The 26,543-nt window shown below is 41.4% G+C and overlaps 1 protein-coding gene across 1 annotated transcript; it reads right to left on the bottom strand.

Annotated features, from left to right (window-relative positions):
• Window positions 1-22,199: 22,199 nt before the first annotated feature.
• Window positions 22,200-24,206, bottom strand: LOC125548685 (tyrosine N-monooxygenase-like). Its single transcript, XM_048712240.1, has 2 exons — window positions 23,162-24,206; window positions 22,200-22,918 (listed from the first exon to the last, which is right to left on the bottom strand). The coding sequence occupies exons 1-2, from the start codon at window positions 24,125-24,127 to the stop codon at window positions 22,283-22,285; spliced, it is 1,602 nt and encodes a 533-aa protein (XP_048568197.1). The 5' UTR covers window positions 24,128-24,206; the 3' UTR covers window positions 22,200-22,282.
• Between the last annotated feature and the right edge of the window lie 2,337 nt (window positions 24,207-26,543).

Raw genomic sequence — 26,543 nt, 5'->3', positions numbered from 1 at the left:
TATTACCCTTGAGGTAAAAGGTTGGGAGGCAAAACTATAAGCCCCTATCTTTCTCTGTGTCCGATTAAAACTTCATACCCATAAGTATTGCGTGAGTGTTAACAATTGTGAAAGACTAAATGATAGTTGAGTATGTGGACTTGCTGAAAATCTCTTATATTGAGTATGTTATGATGAATTGCAATTGCATCAATGACTGAGATTATAGTTTGTCAGCTTTCAATGAAGTTTCTGATTCATACTTGAAATTGTGAATGAATTGTTACTTTAGCATAAGAAATCGTATGACAATATATATATGTTGCTGTTCTAAGAATGATCATGATGCCCTCACATCCGTATTTTATTTTATCGACACCTCTATCTCTAAACATGTGGACATATTTTTTCAATATCGGCTTTCGCTTGAGGACAAGCAAGGTCTAAGCTTAGGGAAGTTGATACGTCCATTTTGCATCATGCTTTTATATCGATATTTATTGTATTATGGGCTGTTATTACACATTATGTCACAATACTTATGCCTATTCTCTCTTATTTTACAAGGTTTGCACGAAGAGGGAGAATGCCGACAGTTGGAATTCTGGGCTAGAAAAGGAGCAAATATTAGAGACCTATTCTGCACAACTCCAAAAATCCTGAAACTCCAGGGAAGTCAGTTTTGGATTATATAAAAAATATTGGGCGAAGAAAGCACCGGAGGGGGCCACCCACCATCCACGAGGGTGGGGGCACGCCCCCTATCTCGTGGGCCCCCCTGGCAGGCCTCCGGTGCCCATCTTTGGCTATATGGAGTCTTTCACCCTGGAAAAAAAATCATAAGCAAGCTTTCGGGACGAAACACCGCCGCCACGAGGAGGAACCTTGGCGGAACCAATCTAGGGCTCCGGCGGAGCAGTTCTGCCAGGGAAACATCCCTCCGGGAGGGGGAAATCATCACCATCGTCATCACCATCGATCCTCTCATCGGGAGGGGGTCAATCTCCATCAACATCTTCACCAGCACCATTTAATCTCAAACCCTAGTTCATATCTTGTATCCAATCTTTGTCCCAAAACCTCAGATTGGTACCTGTGGGTTGCTAGTAGTGTTGATTACTCCTTGTAGTTGATGCTAGTTGGTTTAATTGGTGGAAGATCATATGTTCAGATCCTTTATGCATATTAACACCCCTCTGATTATGGACATGAATATGATTTGTGAGTAGTTACGTTTGTTCCTGAGTACATGGGAGAAGTCTTGCTATAAGCAGTCATGTGAATTTGGTATTCGTTCGATATTTTGATGAGATGTATGTTGTCTTTCCTCTAGTGGCGTCGTGTGAACATAGAATACATGACACTTCACCAATGTTTGGGCCTAGGGGAAGGCATTGGGAAGTAGTAAGTAGATGATGGGTTGCTAGAGTGACAGAAGCTTAAACCCTAGTTTATGCGTTTCTTCATAAGGGGCTGATTTGGATTCATTTCATGCTATGGTTAGGTTTACCTTAATACTTCTTTTGTAGTTGTGGATGCTTGCAAGAGGGGTTAATAATAAGTGGGATGCTTGTCCAAGTAAGGGCAGTACCCAAGCACCGGTCCACCCACATATCAAATTATCAAAGTACCGAACGTGAACCATATGAGCGTGATGAAAACTAGCTTGACGATAATTCCCATGTGTCCTCGGGAGCGCTTTCCTTTATATAAGAGTTTGTCCAGGATTGTCCTTTGCTACAAAAAGGATTGGGCCATCTTGCTGCACCTTATTTACTTTTATTACTTGTTACTCGTTACAAATTACCTTATCACAAAACTATCTATTACCGATAATTTCAGTGCTTGCAGAGAATACCTTACTGAAAACTGCTTATCATTTCCTTCTGCTCCTCGTTGGGTTCGACACTTTTACTTATCGAAAGGACTATGATAGATCCCCTATACTTGTGGGTCATCAAGCCTCAACACTCATCATACCGCATACATCGGTATGTATTATTTTCAAGAAGTCAGTGGCTCGCTCCATTGTTCCAGAGGACGGAGTCTTAGTCATCTTTCCCATGAGGCATGGTTCGCAAGCATCAAGTGATTCATGATCAAGTGATTCCAAAAGCCCATTAGCATGGATTTTCTTCATGTGCTTTACACCAATATGACTTAACGACATCTTTTGGCTTCAATATTATGAATATGTGTATCACTACGATCGAGATTCAACAAAAATAGACCACTCATCAAGGGTGCATGACCATAAAAGATATTACTCATATAAATAGAATGACTATTATTCTCTGATTAAAATGAATAACCATCTCACATCAAACAAGATCCATATATAATGTTCATGCTCAACGCTGGCACCAATTAACAATTATTCAGGTCTAAAACTAATCCCGAAGGTAGATGTAGAGGTAGCGTGCCGACGGCGATCACATCGACCTTGGAACCATTTCCTACGTGCATTCTTGATACGTCTCCAACGTATCTATAATTTTTGATTGTTCCATGCTATTATATTATCAATATTGGATATTTTATAATCATTTTATAGTCATTTTATATCATTTTCTGGTACTAACCTATTGACATAGTGCCAAGTGCCACTTGTTGTTTTTCCCATGTTTTTTACATCATAGAAAATCAATATCAAACGGAGTCCAAATGCCACGAAACTTTACGGAGATTTTTTACGGTCCAATAGGAACACAATGGGCCCTGGCTGCACCGGGAGGTGCCCCGAGGGGAGCACAACCCACCAAGGTGCGCTAGGAGGCCCAGGCGTGCCCTAGTGGGTTGTGCCCACCTCGGGTGCCCCTCGGACCGCCTCTTCGCTCTATAAATATCCCAATATTCCCAAAACCCTAGGGGAGTCGACAAAATATTGATCCAGCCGCCGCAGAGTCAAGAACCACCAGATCCAATCTAGACACCATCTCGGATGGGGTTCACCACCTCCATTGGTGCCTCTCCGATGATGCGTGAGTAGTTCTTTGTAGACCTTCGGGTCCGTAGTTAGTAGCTAGATGGCTTCCTCTCTCTCTCTTGATTCTCAATACAATGGTCTCTTGGAGATCCATATGATGTAACTCTTTTGCGGTGTGTTTGTTGGGATCCGATGAACTTTGAGTTTATGATCAGATCTATCTCTTTTTATATCCATGAAAGTATTTGAGTCTCTTTGATCTCTTTTATGCATGATTTCTAATAGCCTCATATTTCTACTCCGATATTTGGGTTTTGTTTGGCCAACTTGATCTATTTATCTTGCAATGGGAAGAGGTGCTTTGTAGTGGGCTTGATCTTACGGTGCTTGATCGCAGTGACAGAAGGGGAACCGACACATATGTATCATTGCTACTAAGGATAAAACGATGGGGTCTATCTCTACATAGATAGATCTTGTCTACATCATGTAATCGTTCTTATTGCATTACTCCATTTCTCCATGAACTTAATACACTAGATGCATGCTGGATAGCGGTTGATGTCTGGAGTAATAGTAGTAGATGCAGACAGGAGTCGGTCTACTAATCTTGGACGTGATGCCTATGTAATGATCATTGCCTGGATATCGTCATGAGTATTTGAAGTTCTATAAATTGCCCAACAGTAATTTGTTCACCCACCGTTTGCTATTTTTCTCGAGAGAAGCCACTAGTGAAACCTACACCCCCGGGTCTCTTTCTCATATTATTTGCCTTTGTGATATACTTTTACTTTGCATTTATTTTCAGATCTATTAAACCAAAAATACAAAAATACTCTGCTGCACTTTATTTTATTTGCGATCTATTTATTCAATCTATTACAACTTTCTTCCTTCCACGCACCAATTTCTAGCGCCGTTACCCGAAAGGGATTGAAAACCCTTTAACATGTCGGTTTGCGAGTGGTTGTTATTTGTGTGTAGGGGCTATTTACGTTGTGTTGCTTGGTTCTCCTACTAGTTCGATAACCTTGGTTTCACATCTGAGGGAAATACCTACCGCCGTTGTGCTGCATCATCCCTTCCTCTTTGGGGAAATACCGACGTAGCATCAAGCGACATCAAAAGAATTTCTGGCCATTGCTGGGGAGGATCTTCAACACATACCAGGTTCCTAATCACAAATATCATCTCCTCGCAATTTGCATTATTTTCCATTTGCCTCTCGTTTTCCTCTCCCACACTTCACAAAAATTTGCCGTTTTATTCGCCCCTCCTTTTCCGTTCGTCGTTTTCTTGCCGGATCTGTTTCTGAGTGCAATCTTGTTGTGTGGACATCATGAATTAAGAGAACACCAAGTTATGTGATTTATCAAATACCAACAACAATGATTTTATTGACTCCGATTGCTCCTCCCACCACTAGTGCGGAGGCTTGTGATATCAATACTGCTTTACTGAATCTTGTTTTGAAAGATCAATTTTCCGGTACTCCTAATGAGGATGCCGCGTCCCATCTTAATACCTTAGTGGAATTTTGCGATGTGGAAAAGAAAAAAAAATGTGGACAATGATGTGGTGAAGATGAAATTATTTCTGTTTTCCTTGCGTGATTCTGCAAAAACTTGGTTCTCTTCTTTGCCTCGCGATAGTATCGATTCTTAGAATAAGTGCGAAGATGCTTTTATCACTAAGTATTTTCCACCCGCAAAAATTATTTCCCTTAGAACCCAGATTATGAATTTCAAGCAACTTGAACATGAGCATGTTGCACAATGTTGGGAAAGGATGAAAATGATGCTAAGGAATTTCCCAACTCATGGGTTAAATCTTCGGATGATCATACAAATTTTTTACGCGGGGTTGAATTTTGTTTCTCATAATCTTTTAGATTCCACCGCAGGTGGTACTTTTATGGAAATTACTTTGGGTGAAGCCACCAAATTGCTTGCTAATATTATGGCAAATTATTCGCAATGGCATACCGAAAGAGCTCCTACTAGTAAAAAGGTTAATTCGGTTGAAGAAATTTCTTCTTTGACTGAAAAAGTTGATGCTCATGTGAAATCAGTTGCTAGTAGAAGTGCTCCTATTGATCTTAATTATATGCCTTTTTCTACTTTGATTGAGCAAAATAGTGATGCCATAGATGTGAATTTTATCTCTCAAAATAATTTCAACAACAATGCTTATAGAGGTAATTTTAATCCTAGGCCTTTTCCTAGTAATTCCTCTAATAATTATGGTAATTCCTACGGAAATCAATATAATAATAATAATAATAATAATAATAATAATAGGAACACCTCTGATCTTGAGAACAATATCAAAGAATTTATCAATACACAAAAAGTTTTCAACACTTCCATAGAAGGAAAGTTGAGTAAGATTGATGATTTGTCTAGAAGTGTTGATAGAATTGCTCATGGTGTGAAAATCTCAAGATGAAATTTTTTGTGCCTAAGGTTGATGAATCAATTAAAGCTTTTTATGTTTATATGGATGAAAGTAAGAAAAGAACTGCTATGCTTAGAGCTAAAAGAGAATTTTTAGAGAAAGCGTTTTCTAGTGATTTCTTTCGCAAAAGTGATGAAGATCTTAAAATGATTGGTGTTTCTTGTATAGATTCATTGTTTAGTAAAGTTAATATTGATGAAAAAGGGACTAGAGAAGAGTCAACTTTAGCTAGAAGGTGTTCCAATGATTCGGAGGGTGAAAATCTTGTTGAGGAAATTGATAAAAGTGGGTTTGAAGATGTCAAAACTTTAGCTAGTGATGTGCCCACTCTTTTGGATTACAAAGACTTTAATTACGATAATTTCTCTTTGATTAATTGTATTTCTTTGTTGCAAACCATGATAAATTCACCCCATGCTTATGAACAAAATAAAGCTTTTACTAAACATGTTGTTGATGCTATGATGGAAGCTTTTGAAGAAAAGTTGGAATTAGAAGTTTCAATTACTAGAAAATTGCATGATGAATGAGAACCTACTATCCAAGTCAAGATTAAAAATTATGAGTGTTTTGCTTTGTGTGACTTGGGTGCTAGTGTTTCCACAATTCCGAAATCTTTATGTGATGTGCTTGGTCTTACCAATCTTGAATCATGTTCTTTAAATTTGCACTTGGCGGATTCTACTATTAAAAAGCCTATGGGAAGAATTAACGATGTTCTTATTCTTGCAAATAGGAATTATGTGCCCATAGATTTTATTGTTCTTGATATTGATTGCAATCCATCTTGTCCAATTATTCTTGGTAGACCATTTTACGCACTACCGGTGCCGTGATTGATATGAAAGAAGGCAATATTAAGTTCCAATTTCCTTTGAGGAATGGTATGTAACACTTTCCTAGAACAAGAATTAGGCCACCATATGAATCAATCATGGGAGCATCTTATGGATCTCGAGACAAGGATGACAAAACTTAGATCCTTGGTTTATGCCTAGCTAAGGGCGCAAAACTATAGCGCTTGTTGGGAGGCAACCCAATGAATAAAATTTATTTTTGCTTTTTTCTTCCTGTTTTTGAGTGTTAGCACAATTATGCTACTATTATGATTGTGTTTTATGTTTTAATTAGTGTTTGTGCCAAGTAAAGCCTTTAAGATCTTCTTGGGTGATAGTTGTTTGATCTTGCTGAAAAAACAGAAACTTTTGTGCTCGTGAAAATAATTATCATTTTTACCAGAGAATGATAAAATACCTATTCCACTTGCAGTAGATCAATATACAAATTTCTCAGGTCTTCCTAAATTTTCAGAATTTTTGGAGTTACAGAAGTATTCTAAATAGTCAGATTGCTAGAGACTGTTCAGTTTTGACACATTCAGTTTTCTTTGTGTTGTGTGCTTATTTTGATGGATCTATGGTTTTTGTCGTGGAATTGTCACGGCAGATGTCCTAGTGTGAGGACTTAGTCGCGAGGCCAACGCATCTATGTGGTAGCCTGAGAGGAATCGAGAGACGCAACACAAGACAAGGATTTAGACAACTTCGAGCCCCGGGAAACATCATCCGGTAACAACCCTACGTGCTGTTTGTGGCTAGGTCTTATTATGCTCATGAGGGAGTCGCCGTAAACCGGCTCTCCCCTAGTTGTGTCTAACCTTAGCTATTCTTTTTCTCTCCCCCTCTTGTGGTGCCTTGCCCCTCCTTATATATGTTGAAGGGGCGGGTTACATGACTAGACCTATTAGGATTAGGATTACTCTATTACAAGTGGAGTCCTAGTCTTGCTTCCTTTGTAGGAGAATATTCCTTATGCCTTTCTCTTAAGCCGGCCCACCATCACATGAACCGGCCTTCTAGGCCTTGGGCCTTGTCATCCATCTGACCCGCCGTTGGGGTCATTAGTAAGTCACCAAATACTCGCCGAGACTCTGTGAGCCGCCAAGTCCGGCCGGGTCATACTTCCGGCCGGGTCATACCGCGGGGTATATCCCCGACATTAGCCCCCAGTTTAATTTGGGTTTATCCATGTTAAACTGATCCTGCAAATCAAGACCAACTTTGATAGATTACACATCGGGTCGAAGGTTCTTCTGAGCCGGCATTTGATCATCATTAAGTCCTTGTCATTTCCTTGTTAATATGTACATGTCCATGATCTCATAGCAAATCTTCTTTAGTAGATATGTTTCAACTTTGTCAATGCAAAAAATCCAGATACTTCTTTTGAAAAGTCCAGGTCAATAGGCCATCTTTAGAGTCAATTTGATGACATTGATCTCTTGTAGAGAAATATTATGAAGAATAATCCACTTGAGTCGGCTTCCAAAGCGCCGGCTTATGAAATATTGGTCTTGAAATACTCATCTGATATTCAGCCGGTTTGAAGATGTAGAACTTGCCGGTTTAATATTACCAAAATTGCCGGTTTATAAATATTGATGGCACCTAGACATAATTGTTGCCGATGTTGGGTCATAATTATTGATGACGTCGGGCTATGAATGTTGCAGACACCGGGTCATAATGATTGGTGACGCCAGGTCAACCTGATTTGCTCAAAACTGAGAATTCGAAAGTATTTCTCCTTATATCCGTGTTACCTGTCGCCCCCAAGTGCCTGGTTGTCAAGCTTGCATCAACCTGGGACTTGTAATTGTCTTATTCTCACAAAAACTTCAACCGGTGTAGCCCCCAAGGGCCGGGTCATTATGCAATAATGAGCAGGGACTTTGTAGATGTAGACTTGAGCAGCAACATGTAGCCCCCAAGGGCCGGCTCAGTAAGATAATATTGAGCTGGGACTTTATATATATTTCCTTGAAAAGAATATCATATGATGTAATCCTCTCCATGGGTCTCGAACCCACGTCCATAAGGTTAAGAGCTTTGTACTCTTCCAACTGAGTAGTGGACCTTTCAATATAATGGATTTAAGACTTGTGTACCTTGAATTGTTGACAGGAGCAATTGGTAGCCCCCAAGGGCCGGCTCATTACAATGTGATGAGTTGGGTCTTCAATAAGGCTACTAAAATGTCTTTGCATTAGCCCCCAAGTGCCATGGTGCATGCTGGCAGTGACATGGGACTTGCATATTTGATGTGATCTTAACTTGAATAATGTAGCCCCCAAGTGCCGGGTCGTAAGTCTGCAGCGACTCGGGACTATTCCCTCCATTGTAAAAATAAATCATATCCATTGATAAAATAATATCCATTGCGCTGAAGCGACTTTGAAAACCTCAATCGTAATATTGGTTATTGATAACCATAATAAAAATCCAACCATGTTGGCTATCAAAGATTTGAATAATATAACCCGGTTTGAAAAACCGGTTCCTGTGATATTGAATCGTACTGCCGGTTTAGGATACCTGTGCAGTAAGGGTGATAACCCAATCTTTAGAAGCCAAAAACTTCCAAATTTTTATGATTATCATCTATGGCGACTTATCATCCAAAGTCAAGCTGGGTTAATCGAAACCACATATATGCTTCAGATATGAACACAAATTCTCAAGACAAACCCAAAAGACTGTTTTCGAAAAACTTAAGCAAAATAGAAAGAATAATTTGAGGTTTCTGATTCGAATATGATCAGTAAACCGGACCAAAGGGGTTAAGCTAGGATTCGAATATGATCATGTAGCCCCCAGTGGCTTTGGCGTTGCGCCGATCAAGAGGGTACCGAAAACTATGTTCTCTTTGGTTCGAATAAGACCTATGTTTGAACAGGAAGCTCCCAAATGACCTTGAGAGGTTTTTAACGACCCTGATTCGAATACGATCCAATTCGGACCCAAAATGGGTTAAGCTATGATTCGAGTACGATCAAGAAGCCCCCTGGTGAGTTTGGCACTGTGCCGATCAAGAGGGTACCGACATCTATGTTCTCTTTGGTTCGAATATGACCTATGTTTGAACAGGAAGCCCCCAAGTGACCATATATGTTTTGGCATTGCGCTGATCAAGAGGGTACCAACAGCTATGCTCGATGAATAGGAAGCCCCCAAGTGATCATAATAAGATAAGCCGTAAGGCAGGATACCCATGTTTGAACACCGCATCATGGCAGCAAGTTCTCTTTAGCAACCTTTAATCCTTCTGAGAACTCGAACTTTGCGAGAAATTAATTCTTTTTGAGCATGAACTTTAAACCGGATTTGAATGCTTTGTGGGAAACAGGTTTACCTTGAGCCGGATTTTAAACCGGATATTGAGAGCTTCAGCGCTTTGTGGGAGACAGATTTCCCTTGAACCGGGTTTTGAATCAGAATCCTTCTTTTTAAGCCAAAAATTTTCTGCGGCCTTTAAATATTCGCCAATAAGGCAGTAGCCTCCAGGCCGGGTTATATTCCCTCCAATGACCCGGGATCTTGAATCTCACAATATTTGCTAAGTCATGTCATCGTAGCCTCGTAGCCCCCGAGTCTTAAGACTACTTGAGGAGTTGGCTTGAGACTCTCCATGCTTGACCATGATATGACCAGTGGATTGCTGGAATATGTTGAATCTCGGTGGGTTATAATTGACCCTGTCCATTGGCCCGTCCGGTGTAGGCAAGGGCCATAGCTTGATGGCCTCTTTTGTAATGATGACTTGTTCTGCATAAGAAGTTTTACAGACAAGAGTAATTGTTCTTGAAGAAAAATAAAGATGTATCAATAAATCTTGATAGGAAAACCTTCACTTGATTCTTCCCAATGACGAGTCATATATCGCGTCTATGGATCACCTCCAAAAAATTTCATGGCGACTTAGCTACTATCCGGATGTTGAGGCAAAGGCAGCTCGCCAAGCGGGGGTGGCTCCACGCGAGGTGGCAGAGGCAACAACGAAGGCAGCGGCTTGAAGCGCCACCACAGCAGAGCTGGAGCTGGACGGCTCGAACACTCCGGGTCGTGTTGACCAAACCACATCACTCTTCAACAGATTTTTTTAGACAAACACAGATGCTGGTACTGGATAATAGCGGACATAGTCAGATGAATGTCTTAACTCAGCTTATCTGATGCACTTATAGCACCCCATGGTCTCCTTTTCTTTTTCCTGATTTCCACGTGGGTAGAAAGACTGCATGTAGACTTGTCTTTTTCTTTTCTTTGAATAAAGATTGTCCAGGAGCAGCACGCTGTGTCAACCTCTCCCCCGTTTTTTTGTGAAAGAAGCATCTTTTGGTTCTTCGGTGTTGTAGCAGTTCGTCTTCAGTTTCCCGTTGTTTAACAATAGGCCTCGGTGACAGAAACAAACCACCGACTCAAAGCAAGGAGAACAACAACCGAAACCATGGCGTCTTGTTGGTGGCTGCTGCGGCCAGGTCACGCGGGGGCGGTTCAAAGCGGGCTGCTGCTGAAGTGATCAGTCCAGGCGTCTTGAGGTGAGGTACCCCATGATAGCGGCGGGTTAGGCAGAACAAGGCCATGGTGCACGGCACCACCGTCGGAGGCGGACGGCGGCTTGGCGGCGGCAGCTCTCCTGCTGCGACGGCGGCTCTCCCGCCGCAGAGATAGTGGCGGTTTAGGTGATGTACTTGCACCAATTTTCTCAACCGTAGCTTCCCAGTAAAATGATTTGCTTAAGCAACTTGAGAGTCCTTACGCGTATTGTATCACAAGTCTCAAAATAATCCCTTGAGGCTGAGCCGGAATTTTGATATATTGATTACCAAAATCAGATGCAATGTTTCCCTTTCTCCTCACTTTCAAACGCCATCTCAATGTAAACAATACAGAAGTTGCGACCAATTGACGTTGAAACAGACTCAGTATAGATCTTCCATAAATCTAGTCTAGGCATATAAATCTCAGGACTGTGCTTCACCCGTTTGCTGATGTGGCTAATTACCTCCATAGCGAGCTTGCGTATGGACGCAGACGTGGAGGTGAAACGAAGTGATGGAGGAAAGGGGGCACAAGGACAAACGGGTTTTGTTGAGTTTTTGCCATACAAAAGTTGGAATATAGTAGATATAATGCAATAAGAAAATATTAATTGGTTTGATACAACACTTATAGTAGTGATTTTTTTATACTAACGGATCTCATGAAGGTTTTGTTGAGTTTTGTGTGATTGAAGTTTTCAAGTTTTCGGTTATCTTACGATGGATGAAGGAATAAGGAGTAGAAGAGCCTAAGCTTGGGGATGCCCCGGCATCCCAAGCTATTATCCAAAAATGAGCAAGCAACTAAGCTTGGGGATGCCCCCGAGTGGCATCCCCTCTTTCTTCTAACGACCATCGGTATTTTACTTGAAGCTATATTTTTATTCGTCACATACTATGTGTTTTGCTTGGAGCGTCTTGTATGATATGAGTCTTTGCTTCTTTTATTTTGTGTTTTAAGTCTTGATACCTTGCTGGACATACCTATTTGAGAGAGCCAAAATTATGTCATGACTTGTTAGAATTGCTCTCTATGCTTTACTTAAATTTTTATGAGCTATGGACTTGCTCTAGTGCTTCACTTATATCTTTTTGAGCACGGTGTACTTTAGTATTTTTGAAGAAATGCTCTCTTGCTTCAGTTAGATTTATTTCAGAGTTAGTAAAATTTTCAAGAAATTCTCTCTTGCTTCACTTAAATTATTTTGAGAGAAAGAAATATTATGCTCATGATCTTCACTTATATTTGTTTGAGCTTATGAAAAGAAACACATGAAAATTAGTCCCAAAGTGATAGATATCCAAGAAGGATATAATAAAAACTTTCATGAAGATCATTGGACAAAATAAACTTGATTCTTAGTAACAGTTTTGAGATATGATGATGTTATACGTGAGTCATCTTGATGAGTAATTATGCTTTAGTAAGAATATTGGTGTTAAGGTTTGTGATTCCCTATGCAAGCACGAAAGTCAATAGTTATGCAATGAAATTATATCCTACTTGTGGTGCATTATTCGGTGTTAGTTATGCTTAATGCTCGCTTATGAGATTATTCGTTTCTTGGTTGGTCGCTTCTCAATCTTTTGCTAGCCTTCATTTTGCACTAAGTATGATCTCTACTTGTGCATCCAAAAACCTTTAACCCAGTTTTGCCACATGAGTCCATTATATCTACCTATATGCGGTATTGTTTTGCCATTCTAAGCAAATAAACTTCTCTTTTGTGTGTTTGTTTCGCTTGCGGAGCGGTGAGGGGTGGCTAATATTTTCCATGCTAGATGTGTTATTCTCAAGATGAGTGTTTATTCACTTGTCATTGCATGAGAGCAAGGCAAAGGTATTAGGGATGCCCAGTCCCGAAATGAAAAAATGAATTTACTTTATGTTGTCAAATAATAAATTCCTTGGAAAGTGTTGGTATGGAGGGCACCCGTGGATACGTTTAGCCATGGAAAGTGAAAGTATGGTGGAAAAAGGAATAAACTTTATTTTCTGTTTGGGAACCGCCTATGATATATCTAAGCATGGAAAGTATTGGGAACTCTAGGTCGCTTTCACTGGTGGGATGGATACACCTCCCAAAATGTTTTTATCTCTAAGTTTTTCACTTTGAGCTCTAGCACCTCTACAAATCCCTACTTCCCTCTGCGAAGGGCCTTTCTTTTAATTTATGCAATTTTTATTTTGAATTTGAGTCTCCATATTATCTTATAAAAGCACCAACTAGGAGGCAATATGATCATACTTGAGTATTGGGTGTAGCTAATATGCGAGTGTGTTTCATGAATGGATCAATGGTTGACCATGATGGGCTACAAATAACTTATTTTAGCGTTGATATTTTGAAATACATGGTTGCTTGTTGATATGCTTGAGTATTTAAATTATCATGTGAAAACTAGACTATTGCTTTGAACAATATAAAAGTCCAAATGTCCATGCAATAAAGAAAAGAATATGATATGACATGTTAGGCAGCATTCCACATCAAAAATTCTGTTTTTATCACTTCCCTACTCGAGGACGAGTAGGAGTTAAGCTTGGGGATGCTGACATGTCTCCAACGTATCTATAATTTTTGATTGTTCTATGCTATTATATTATCAATCTTGGATGTTTTATAATCATTTATAGTCATTTTATATCATCTTTTGGTACTAACCTATTGACATAGTGCCAAGTGCCACTTGCTGTTTTTCCATGTTTTTTACATCACAGAAAATCAATATCAAATGGAGTCCAAATTCCATGAAACTTTACGGAGATTTTTTTATGGGCTAGAAGGAACACAATGGGCCCTGGCTACGCCTGGGGGTGCCCCGAGGGGAGCACAACCCACCAGGACGCGCCAGGAGGCCCAGGCGTGCCCTGGTGGGTTGTGCCCACCTTGGGTGCCCCCCGGACCGCCTCTTTGCTCTATAAATACCCCAATATTCCCAAAACCCTAGGGGAGTCGACAAAATATTGATCCAGCCGCCGCAGAGTCCAGAACCACCAGATCCAATCTAGACACCATCTCGGATGGGGTTCACCACCTCCATTGGTGCCTCTCTGATGATGCATGAGTAGTTCTTTGTAGACCTTCGGGTGCGTAGTTAGTAGCTAGATAGTTTACTCTCTCTCTTGATTCTCAATACAACGGTCTCTTGGATATCCATATGATGTAACTCTTTTGCGGTGTGTTTGTTGGGATCCGATGAACTTTGAGTTTATGATCAAATCTATCTCTTTTTATAACCATGAAAGTATTTGAGTTTCTTTGTTCTCTTTTATGCATGATTGCTTATAGCCTCGTATTTCTTCTCCGATATTTGGGTTTTGTTTGGCCAACTTGATCTATTTCTCTTGCAATGGGAAGAGGTGCTTTGTAGTGGGTTCGATCTTACGGTGCTTGATCCCAGTGATAGAAGGGAAACCGACACGTATGTATCATTGCTACTAAGGATAAAACGATGGGGTCTATCTCTACATAGATAGATCTTGTCTACATCATGTTATCGTTCTTATTGCATTACTCCATTTCTCCATGAACTTAATACACTAGATGCATGTTGGATAGCGGTCGATGTGTGGAGTAATAGTAGTAGATGCAGGCAGGAGTCGATCTACTAATCTTGGACATGATGCCTATGTAATGATCATTGCCTGGATATCATCATGAGTATTTGAAGTTCTATCAATTGCCCAACAATAATTTGTTCACCCACCATTTGCTATTTTTCTTGAGAGAGGCCACTAGTGAAACCTACGGGCCCCGGGTCTCTTTCTCATATTATTTGCCTTTGCGATCTACTTTTCCTTTGCATTTATTTTCAGATCTATTAAACCAAAAATACAAAAATACTTTTCTGCACTTTATTTTATTTGCGATCTATTTATTCAATCTATTACAACTTTCTTCCATCCACGCACCAATTTCTGGCGCCGTTACCTGAAAGGGATTGACAACCCCTTTAACACATCATTTTGCGAGTGGTTGTTATTTGTGTGCAGGGGCTGTTTACGTTGTGTTGCTTGGTTGTCCTACTGGTTCAATAACCTTGGTTTCACATCTGGTGGAAATACTTACCACTGCTGTGCTGCATCATCCCTTCCTCTTTTGGGAAATACCGACGTAGCTTCAAGCGACATCAATCGTCACCTCGTCATTAGCCAATCTTCATTTAATCCTTAGCCCCTGTTTCGAGTTGCAAATATGAGCAACAGAACAAGTATCAAATACCCAGGCGCTACTGCAAGCATTAGTAAGGTACACATCAATAACATGTATATCAAATATACATTTCACTTTGCCATCCTTCTTATCCACCAAATACTTGGGGCAGTTCTGCTTCCAGTGACCAGTCCCTTTGCAGTAGTAGCACTCGGTTTTAGGCTTAGGTCTAGACATGGGCTTCTTCCCGGGAGCAGCAACTTTCTTGCTATTCTTCTTGAAGTTCCCCTTCTTACCTTTGCCCTTTTTCTTGAAACTAGTGGTCTTGTTAACCATCAACACTTGATGCTCCTTCTTGATTTCTACCTTCACAACCTTAAGCATCGCGAAGAGCTCGGGAATTGTCTTTTCCATCCCTTGTATATTATAGTTCATCATGAAGCCTTTGTAGCTTGGTGGCATTTATTGAAGAACTCTGTCAATAACACTATCTTCCGGAAGATTAACTCCCAGCTGAGTCAAGTGGTTATGGTACCTAGACATTCTGAGTATGTGTTCACTGACAGAATTGTTCTCCTCCATCTTGCAACTATAGAACTTGTTGGAGACTTCATATCTCTTAAGTCGGGCATTTGCTCGAAATACTAACTTCAACTCCTGGAACATCTCATATGCTCCATGACGTTCAAAACATCTTTGAAGTCCCGATTATAAGCCGTAAAGCATGGCACACTGAACTATTGAGTAGTCATCAAATTTAGCTTGCCAGACGTTCATAACGTCCGGTGTTGCTCCTACAGCAGGGTTTGCACCCAGCGGTGCTTCAAGGACATAATTCTTCTGTGCAACAATGAGGATAATCCTCAAGTTACGGACCCAGTCCGTGTAGTTGCTACCATCATCTTTCAACTTAGCTTTCTCTAGGAACACATTAAAATTCAAGGGAACAGTAGCACGGGCCATTGATCTACAACAACATAGATATGCAAAAACTATCAGGGCTAAGTTCATGATAAATTTAAGTTCATTTAATCATATTACTAAAGAACTCCCACTTAGACAGAGATCCCTCGAGTCATCTAAATGATCACGTGATCCATATCAACTAAACCATGTCCGGTCATCACGTGAGATGGAGTAGTTTTCAATGGTGAACATCTCTATGTTGATCATATCTACTATATGATTCACATTCTACCTTTCAGTCTCAGTGTTCCGAGGCCATGTCTGTCCATGCTAGGCTCGTCAAGTTTAACCTGAGTAATCTGCACGTGCAAAATTGTCTTACACCCATTGTATGTGAACGTAGAGCTTATCACACCCGATAATCACGTGGTGTCTCAGCACGACGAACTGTAGCAACGGTGCATACTCAGGGAGAACACTTATACCTTGAAATTTAGTGAAAGATCATCTTATAATGCTACCGCCGTACTAAGAAAAATAAGATGCATAAAAGATAAACATCACATGCAATCAAAATATGTGACATGATATGGCCATCATCATCTTGTGCCTTTAATCTCCATCTCCAAAGCACCGTCATGATCTCCATCATCACCGGCTTGACACCTTGATCTCCATCGTAGCGCCGTTGTCATCTCGCCAACTGTTGCTTCTATGACTATCGCTATCGCATAGTGATAAAGTAAAGCAATTACATGGCGATTGCATTTCATACAATAAAAGAGACAACCATAAGGCTCCTACCAGTTGCCGACAACTTTTTACAAAACATGATCATCTCATACAATAACTTATATCACATCATTTCTTGACCATATCACATCACAACATGCCCTGCAAACACAATTTAGACATCCTCTACTTTGTTGTTGCAAGTTTTACGTGGCTGCTACGGGCTTCTAGCAAGAACCATTCTTACCTACGCATTAAAACCACAATGATTTTTCATCAAGTGTGTTGTTTTAACCTTCAACAAGGACCGACCGTAGTCAAATCGATTCAACTAAAGTTGGAGAAACAGACACCCGCCAGCCACCTTTATGCAAAACAAGTTGCATGTCCGTCGGTGGAACCAGTCTCATGAACGTGGTCATGTAAGGTTGGTCTGGGCCGCTTCATCCAACAATACTGCCGAATAAAAATAAGACATTGGTGGTAATCAGTATGACTATTATCGCCCACAACTCTTTGTGTGCTACTCGTGCATATCATACACATAGACCTGACTCGGATGCCACTGTTGGGGAATGTAGCATGCAATTTCAAAAAAATTCCTACGATCACGCAAGATCTATCTAGGAGATGCATAGCAACGAGAGGGGAAGAGTGTGTCCACGTACCCTCATAGACCGAAAGCGTAAGCATTAGGTTAACGTGGTTGATGTAGTCGAACGTCTTCGTGATCCAACCGATCTAGTACCGAACGTACGACACCTCCGAGTTCAGCACACGTTCAGCTCGATGACGTCCCTCGAACTCTTGATCCAGCAGAGGGTCGAGGGAGAGTTTCATCAGCACGACAGTGTGGTGACGGTGATGGTGATGTGATCTACGCAGGGCTTCGCCTAAGCACTATGACGTTATGACCGGAGGAGTAAACTATGGAGAGAGACGCCACACACGGCTTGGAACAACTGGTGTGTCTCCAAGGGGTGCCCTGCCCATGTATATAAAGGAGGTAGAGGGAGGAGGCCAGCCCTAGGGGGCGCGCCAAGTGGGGGGAGTCCTACTAGGACTCTAGTCCTAGTAGGATTCGTCCCCCCTCTTATTCCTTCGCATGGAGGGGGAAAGAGGGAAGGGAGAGGGAAGAGGAGAAGGAAAGGGGGCGCGCCCCCTCCCTAGTCCAATTCAGACTCCCTATGCGAGGGGGCGCGGCCACCCCTTGTGGACTGCCTCCCCTCTCCCCTATGGCCCATGTAGGCCCATTACTTTCCCCGGGGGGTTCCGGTAACCCCTCGATACTCTAAAAAAATACCCGAACCACTCCGAAACCATTCCGGTGTCCGAATATCATCTTCCAATATATCAATCTTTACCTCTCGACCATTTCAAGACTCCTCATCATGTCCGTGATCTTATCCGGGACTCCAAAAAATCTTCGAACACAACTCATAATACAAATTGTCATCGAACGTTAAGTCTGCGGACCCTACGGGTTCGAGAACTATGTAGACATGACAGAGACTCATCTCCGATCTATAACCAATAGCGGAACCTGGATGCTCATATTGGTTCCTACATATTCTACGAAGATCTTTATCGGTCAAACCGCAATGACAACATATGTAATTCCCTTTGTCATCGGTATGTTACTTGCCCGAGATTCGATCGTTGGTATCCTTATACCTAGTTCAATGTCGTTACCAGAAAGTCTGTTTACTCATTACGTAATGCATCTTTCTACAACTAACTTATTAGTCACATTGCTTGCAAGGCTTATCGTGATGTGCATTACAGAGAGGGCCCAGAGATACTTCCCCGATACTCGGAGTGACAAATCCTAATCTCGATCTATGCCAACCCAACAAACACCTTCTAAGACATCTGTAGAGCATATTTATAATCATCTAGTTATGTTGTGACGTTTGGTAGCACACAAGGTGTTCCTCCGGTATTCGGGAGTTGCATAATCTCATAGTCAGAGGAATATGTATAAGTCATGAAGAAAGCAATAGCAATAAAACTTAAACAATCATTATGCTAAGCTAATGGATGAGTCATGTACATCACATCATTCTCTAATGATGTGATCCCGTTCATCAAATGACAACACATGTCTATGGTTAGGAAACTTAACCATCTTTGATTAATGAGCTAGTCAAGTAGAGGCATACTAGGGACACTTTGTTTTGTCTATGTATTCACACATGTACTAAGTTTCCGGTTAATACAATTCTAGCATGAATAATAAACCTTTATCAAGATATAAGGAAATATAAATAACAACTTTATTATTGCCTCTAGGAAATATTTCCTTCATACCCGAGTGAGGCAAGTCCTTCGTGGGCGATGGCCATGGTGGGATAGACAAGGTTGCTTCTTCGTGGACCCTTCGTGGCTGGAGCCCTCCGTGGACTCACGCGGCCATTACCCTTCGTGGGTTGAATTCTCCATCAACGTGGGCATACGATAGCACCACCTATCGGAACCACGCCAAAAATCTCGATGTCTCCATTGCGTTTGCCTTCTCCAAACCCTTCCCTTTACCTTGATATGCAATGTTTTACTTTCCGCTGCTATACTCTTAGAATTGCATGTGTAGGTTGATTTCTTGACTTGTGCTAATTGCTAAAATCTGCCCACAACTAAAATTGGGAAAATGATAGATTTTTATTGGGTCAAGTAGTCTAATCACCCCCTCTAGACATACTTTCGATCCTACACAATAAGAAAGTACTTGGGTTAATAAACCTTATCATCCAAGAGAAATTGATTTTCCATATTCGGAGTTTGGGACTACAAGGAGAAGGCTCAATCCTGGTTGGTTTGATGAAGTTGGGAGTTGGCTTAAATACAAATGAAGAGAAGAAAAAACCATATTGTTTTTATTGTTTCTTGTCTAGGACCGTGGCCACAAGAAAGAAACTAGGTATGAGGCTTTCGCTCCGAGAACATGAAACCAAGGTGTGCTGGTAATGTCGGTAGTGTCCATGATCAAGCAATTAAAAATTATGTTGCTTTAAAGAAAAGAGATCAACCCATTGATGTTTCTATTTGGATTCAAAGTGGACCTTCCAAGATTTCCTATTTAATTCAACTCAATGCCTTGATTGACAACTGCTGCAGGATCTTTTTTAGGTCCACAAGAGACAAAGAAATCACACAGTAAAGGGAATATCTTGGAAGTTTGTGACTTAGGTAAGCATAGCCCACTTGTAGGAAAGGCTACGGGAAAAGGTGCCACAAAGAATTTTATTATGGTGGCTCCTAAAGTCTAGAAAGATACCTCTCAAGGTTTTGCATATGTGATAGTGCAATTTATTCTCAAAGAAGATGCCAATAATGTGTGTTGTGTGCTTCTTGATGAGTTCACAATTGTTTCTTGCAAATAACATATAGTTGTGGCCTTGCTGTATCCTGATAGTCGTGGAATTCTAAAGACAAGTTTTGTTGGTCTTATTTATGTGAAATAAACAACTTCTTTGCACCTCAATAGTTCAATTGATTCTACATCCGCAAACTAATTTGATTTACAATGAAGTTAAAGGACAATGATACGATGATGCTAGCAACACGCGGGGTGAGTTCAATTGCCTCAAATCATTGATCATGAGAGAAAGTAGCACAACTTATTAATGTCTGTTTCTTTGCTCACAAGCTTCAGTTAGTTGGTGTGCTACGTAAGAACCCATAAAGGAGTTAGTAATTTCTTTGGTATTATTTCTACCTAAATTTTGTGGGTGGATCTTTCAATCGAATGCAAATTATTAGGGATGTTAATCTTGAAGAAATGTGAAGGCTTTAGGGTGTGGGAAACTTACAATAGGAGCATAACTAAATCAAGAGCAATGCCTTCAAAGATCTAGAGACACTCATTGGCGTTCGCATGATAGAACACTTAAGAGTTACGTTGGCATGTTCCAGCTAGTATTAAAGTTCTAGAATTTGTGGTCTGCAATGGAAGGATCAAGACATAGTAAATACCATGATTTTTTTGAAGTCAACAAGTTTTTTTGAATGAACTTAGTGAAGAGGGGCCCGGATCTATGTTTGGTGAATTTTATGTACTTTACGGGAGCATGATATTGTAGAGTTGGACATGGAAGAAGAATATGTTAATCTAGAAAAAGAGAAGACATGTAACCTGAATTACCAACAAATATCAATATCAAGTTGATTGGTTGATGTTTTTGATTGACTAGTTCAAAAACTTGACACTTGTTTCAATGATGCATCCTCTAATTTTCTTTTTTGGTCAGCGGCTTTGATTCCAAGAGACTCATTCGTGTTTTCAATTTGGAGAATTCAGTGAGTATAACAAAACTATCACATCAAGATTTTGATTCCATGGAACTAAGTGGTCTTGATAAAGATATATGCCACTATATTGATGATGTGCATGTAAGGAGCAGACAAGGAGGCCTGTTATGTATCATTTGTTTTATCAGTTGTTCAAATTAGTAATTTTGTTGCTTATTGTCATGCTATAGTTGAGACTTGAGAGGTGCTTTTTAGTCACGTAATTGGTGAAAACATAATCGCCCATCGCATAAATGGTCACAACTTGAGTGATGATGTTATTTGTTATGTGGAGGAAGAAGAAATGAAAAAAGCCACCAATGATCAAGTTGCTGAGCATTTGATGGCTCTGGGGAGGCAAATGTACTAAAAAGTAATGCACAAATACTCACTACTCGCCCAATCGCATAAATGGTCACAACTTGAGTGATGATGTTATTTGTTATGTAGAGGAAGAGGAAATGAAAATAAATCCACCAATGATCAAGTGGTTGATCACTTGATGGCTTTGAGGAAGCAAATGACTAAAGGTACTACCTCCGTCCGGGTTTATTGGCCCCCTTCGTATTTTGTGTCCAACTTTGATCATAACAAATTATAAGTTGTATGTCACAAAACTAATATTGTTAGATTCATATTTGAAAGAGGTTTCCAATGATACTATTTTTAGGTATAGTATAACTAATTTTTTGATAGTTAAATAAACGGTCAAAGTTTGACGCAAACTACAAGAAGGGCTAATAAACCAGGACGGAGGTAGTAACGTTCAAATACTCACTACTCGTCAAATCGCATAAATGGTCACAACTTGAGTGATGATGTTATTTATCATGTGGAGTAAGAGGAAATGAAAATAAATCCACCAATGATCAAGTGGTTGATCACTTGATGGCTTTGAGGAAGCAAATGTACTAAAAGGTAATGTGCAAATATTTGCTACTCAAGTACTTATATTTGGTCATTTTACTTTGTCTTGACTATTCTAAGTCTACTTTTTATCTTTTAGGTTACCGAGCTATGTATTTTGGGATATGGAAATACATGACATTTTTTCCAAGTATTTTTGTCTTTTTGTTTCATCATTATAGGCATCTTTTGATTTCTATTTTCTCATATTTATATATTATCTTCTATTATGTCCGATAATCTCGCTAGAAACTACAAAGCACATTTTTATTTATTGTGTTGTTGCTTGAAAATTTTATGCCATGTTAGTGGGGTGCATCCGGATGACTTCAACTCCAACCCCACCTCTACACAAGTTCACACTAGGGGAATCTTACGCACAAAAAAAAGTCATGTGTGGTCCCTGATTGTGTCAATCTGAAACACGAGATACACACTTACACCATAAGTTGCAATGGTTGGAAGAAAATATATTTTCAAACAAATGAACGGTCCATATCAAGCAGATGCATTGCATGCGGTGATTGGTTGAGCTCACTCATTACTTGTTTAATAGACCCGTGGAGGGTATAGGTGCATTGGAAGACGTGGCTCGGCGTGCAACACTAGCGGCTTTGCCATGAAGAGGTTGTGCTTGGACTCACTAAGATGGATGACAGACACCCCTGCCGGTTTGGTCCATGTGAAGCCCTGTAGGAGCCTCCCAAAGAGCATAACACTCATGGCCGTCCCTAGCGATGCCGCCATACAGCCACGACGGCCGGTGCTGAAGGAGATGAACCGCAATTTACTCTCTGTGAGCGTCACATCTATGTCGTCTCCCATGTGCCGCTCTGGCTTGAACCGGAGCGGCTCGTCCCAAATGGTCGGGTTCCGGCCCAGGCCAGTCCGACTGAGGATGACATGGCTGCCCTTGGGCACACGGTAGCCGATGACAGTGGTGTCAGTGGTCGCTACATGCGGCAAGTTAAAGGAAGCGACTGGATGCAGCCGAAATGCCTCACGTATGCACGCCTTAGCGTAGGTAAGTTGTGGGATGTCCGACTCTTGCAGCAGCCGCTCCCGACCCACCACCCGGTCGATCTCCTCCATAGCCTTGTTCAGTAACTCCGGGTTGTTCACCATCTCCGCCAATGCCCACTCCACTGCGTTGGACGGGTTGTCAACTGCCGCTAATGTTATGTCCTGCATACATTTGCATGGAGACAAATTACGTGTGCACCGTGTGTTACTGATATTATCTATTATCTTTGACACATGTCTACACGCACACATGGAGAAAAGTTGTAGTTATTTTTTAGTCATCTAGAAGATTGCAAAATCAGAAAAATTATGTGCACGAGCCGAGCATACATTAATGGAGTTATTATCTTTGACGACTATATATGTACGTGCATTCACGGTGTACCATGTTGAAGGTTTCCCTACCTTGCACACTGCTTTGACCTCCTCGATGGTAAGCAACGGGTTGCCATCCCCGTCGTTCAGGGTGATGAGAACGTCGAGGAAATCCTGGTCCTGGAGCTCCTCCCGCCTCTCGCCGCCCTTCCGCTGCCTCCACCGCTCGTCGATGACTGTGTCGTGCAGTCTACTCATGGTCGCGTTGGCCTGCTTGACCTTCTTCTCGTGGCCGTCGAGGTCAAGGCCAAGCAGCCACGGTAGGTAGTCGCTGACACAGAAAGAGAAGAGGAGCCCCAGGGAGGTGAAGGTGGCGTCTACGTGCTCCACCTCGAGCTGCCCCGGCCCGCAGTCGGGCTGGGGCTCGCCGAAGTACCGCTTGCCGAAGACAAGGCGGCGGATGACGTTGCCGCAGTAATGCCGTGAGACGTGCCTGACGTCCACGTTAGCGCCCGAGGTTGACGACGAAGTGAGGGCGTACACGTAGCGTGCGAAGTTGTCGGCCTCGTCGGCGCGCTTGTCGTGGAACCACTTGTGACGGGAAGGGCAGACGATCTCGGAGGTGAACACCCGGCGCATCTTTTTCCATTGGTCACCGAACGGCGAGAGCACGGCGTCCTTGTACCCGTAGCTGATGGCTCCGGAGGCGAAGCTGAGCGGGCGGGACACGAAGTTGGCGTCCTGCCTCGTGAGCACCTCCCTCGCGATCTCGGGGCAGGTGATCGGGATGACGTGGATGCCGCCGAGGCGGAAGCAGGCGATGTTGGTGCCCATCTCTTTCATCACTAGATGGATCCATCGGAACGCTGGCTTGTGGAGCATCATCTCGGGCAGGTTGCCGACGACTGGCCACGGTGACGGCCCTGGCGGAAGCGGCGCCGCCGCCAACGAGCATGTGCCACCACAGATCTTTCTCTTGGGCGTTAACCTATGGGCGAGGTATAGGAACGCTATTGCGACAAGTAGCAGAGACATAGAGGAGCAAGCTCCCAGCATTGTGGAGCTGCTGCTAGCTCTAATGCCGCTTCCAGCTAGTTAGCTATAGCCACCTGGCCTACCTTGCTAACTAGCTCGATCGGCCTGAATCACACGTGCACTGCCTATGAGCTCGAGGCCCATATTTATGGAGTTTCAATCTACCTACGGGCCTGAAAGAGGCGCGCCAATGTGCATGGTTGATATTTTATAGATATTTTGACAGTTTTGCTAAAGCACATATAGATGTGGTATAAGTATTGCACATCTAAGTCCTATGTCATTGATCTTACGTTGAGATTCGTGTGTATATTTTTTTCTTTTCTTTTTTATGCATGATTCACTCACTTAGATGTGCAATAACTAGAGCACATCTAAATGTGTGCGGAAATTGCTAAATTTCACTTAGGTGATATTTGTGTGTCCCTGCTTGTTCTTTGCACCATCGGATCCTCTCGATTTGTGTGTATCCAGTTTAAACTTTAAATAGAGGTGATGGTGCACCAATCATAGTTAGCAAATAAGGGTTTGTGTAAACTGATATAACTTTTTTTTTAGAAAGGAGACACTTGCTCATCAGCTTTAGCGAACTGAAGCCCTTAAATTCTTACATAGAGGTTTGAGACAAAAGAAAGATGCATGAAAAAAAAAACACCTTAATATGCAACCATCCATTGGATAATATCTTTCATTCTTATATATTTTTTGTCTTCCATTCTTATATGCTACTTATATGAATAAGCATTTGACAACTTTATAATAATCAGAAATAGTACAATCAACTATTTGTATTTTCACTTTCTGTTCCCACATATTAACAAAAAAATCATATTTCCTAAATCAAATCCGTTCAAATATACTGCAACCAATCCCTGCATCGACGCATGGGGTATCATCCAGTGCTTATCATTTTTAACTTGGTTCCGTCATTAATTTCTTCATATGTCCTTGATCTCACATGTTGCCGATTCGGGAGTGGCTCATCCGCATCAGCATGCTCGCAAAATCGACCATTTTCCCCCTTATGTTTTCCCATGGTTAGCAGTGCATATTCTGGATAGACTTGGGGGAGTGGACTAGCAGAGAAGTAGCAAGAGGGAGACTTTTCTTTGCGATTTTGTTTGGTAGATGGTCGTGCTCGTACGCTCGACTCGTACAAGGTGATAGGGTTTGCAATTGTAATCACATTCGTTGTATTTTTCGGCGGCCCGAAGTATCTTCCAAAATAAGAAGAGAGGTACGTGGATTGAGATAGAGATATTTGTTTTTCGCTTTCTTTTCCCCATTCTCTGTCATCAACGAAACATGGTTCATGTGCATTTTTTGTTCTACGCCCAGGATACAACTAGCAGGTGTGGGCAAGGGAGGTTGTGATGGACCGAGGGACGCGCACCCACCATATCTGTCCAGTCTTTGATTCTTTTTGGGTGGTGCTAGGATATACACCCCATCTCCCGATTTGGAATGTTGCACTCATTTGGAACTCTGATCAGACTATTCTTCTTGTCTATGAGCGCAAAAATCTGTCGTGGACACCAACAGGAGCTATGCAAAAAGGATAGGTGTGTGTTTTTTCGCCATGTGTTGCTTGCTTCTCACCATTTTCTTGGGCATGTCTAATTCTTTTTGTGTTCTCTAAGGCTACTAGAATACAAATAGAATGAAAGCAGTGGGATTCCACACTGTTTCTTTATTTAAATATAGCTTTTTTATGAATGTAATTAAATTGGGCAAAGTATAATGTAAAAGCAGCAAACCACAAGCACACTTCGTTTTGCTATGTGTACATGCTAGTTTTGTTTAATATTGTCCCCCCCCCCCCCCCAAATTTTTTTTGAAACAAATACTCACTCTAACCCATGTTACTTTTTTTTAAACAAGACAAAAGCTTTGCCTTTTCATTAAAGGGGAAAGAATATATTTTTTAGAAATGGAGAAGGACCCCCGGCCTCTGCATCTGGACGATGCAGGCAGTCACTTTATTAATTATTCACACAAGATCTTACAAAGTCATACAACAGTAAAACTAAAGCCACCGTCTAGACAACATGTGTCGCTACTGTTAAAGTAAATATCCTGTATATTTGGCATGTAATCAGTCCTTGCCGTATTACCTGATTTTATTCGGTTTAGATTGATACGGCTGGGTCAAGTCCTTGTTTCCCAAGGCATGTGTACCTGATGGATATCTATATTTACTATTAAACAATTAAACAAGAATTTCTTTAAGCACACCCCACAAAGCGTACATAGATCCAATACCACCGCACGATTAGGCCCACTAAAATCAATCTAACGATTAGCCTTAACCTAAACCATTTTCTGTGTGCACTTAGCAATTTACATTGACTGACCGTACTCCACCGTGGAGGAAAATATGAAACTCCACGCCTGAGCAATTAGGAAACTGATAATCACGGGTGCATCCTATTATATG

The sequence above is a fragment of the Triticum urartu genome, chromosome 3 (assembly GCF_003073215.2).
Source record: "Triticum urartu cultivar G1812 chromosome 3, Tu2.1, whole genome shotgun sequence".
In the NCBI taxonomy this organism is placed as follows: Eukaryota; Viridiplantae; Streptophyta; class Magnoliopsida; order Poales; family Poaceae; genus Triticum; species Triticum urartu.
Note: the sequence above shows the minus strand (reverse complement) of the source record. Positions and strands in the feature narration are given on the sequence as shown.

What these genes read in the sequence shown, in the direction of transcription:
- LOC125548685 (XM_048712240.1), bottom strand. Translation starts at nt 24,127, where the DNA reads ATGCTGGGAGCTTGCTCCTCTATGTCTCTGCTACTTGTCGCAATAGCG. An exon ending in AGGTCAAAGCAGTGTGCAAG is followed by an intron (nt 22,919 to 23,161) that starts GTAGGGAAACCT and finishes AAATGTATGCAG; the next exon opens with GACATAACATTAGCGGCAGT.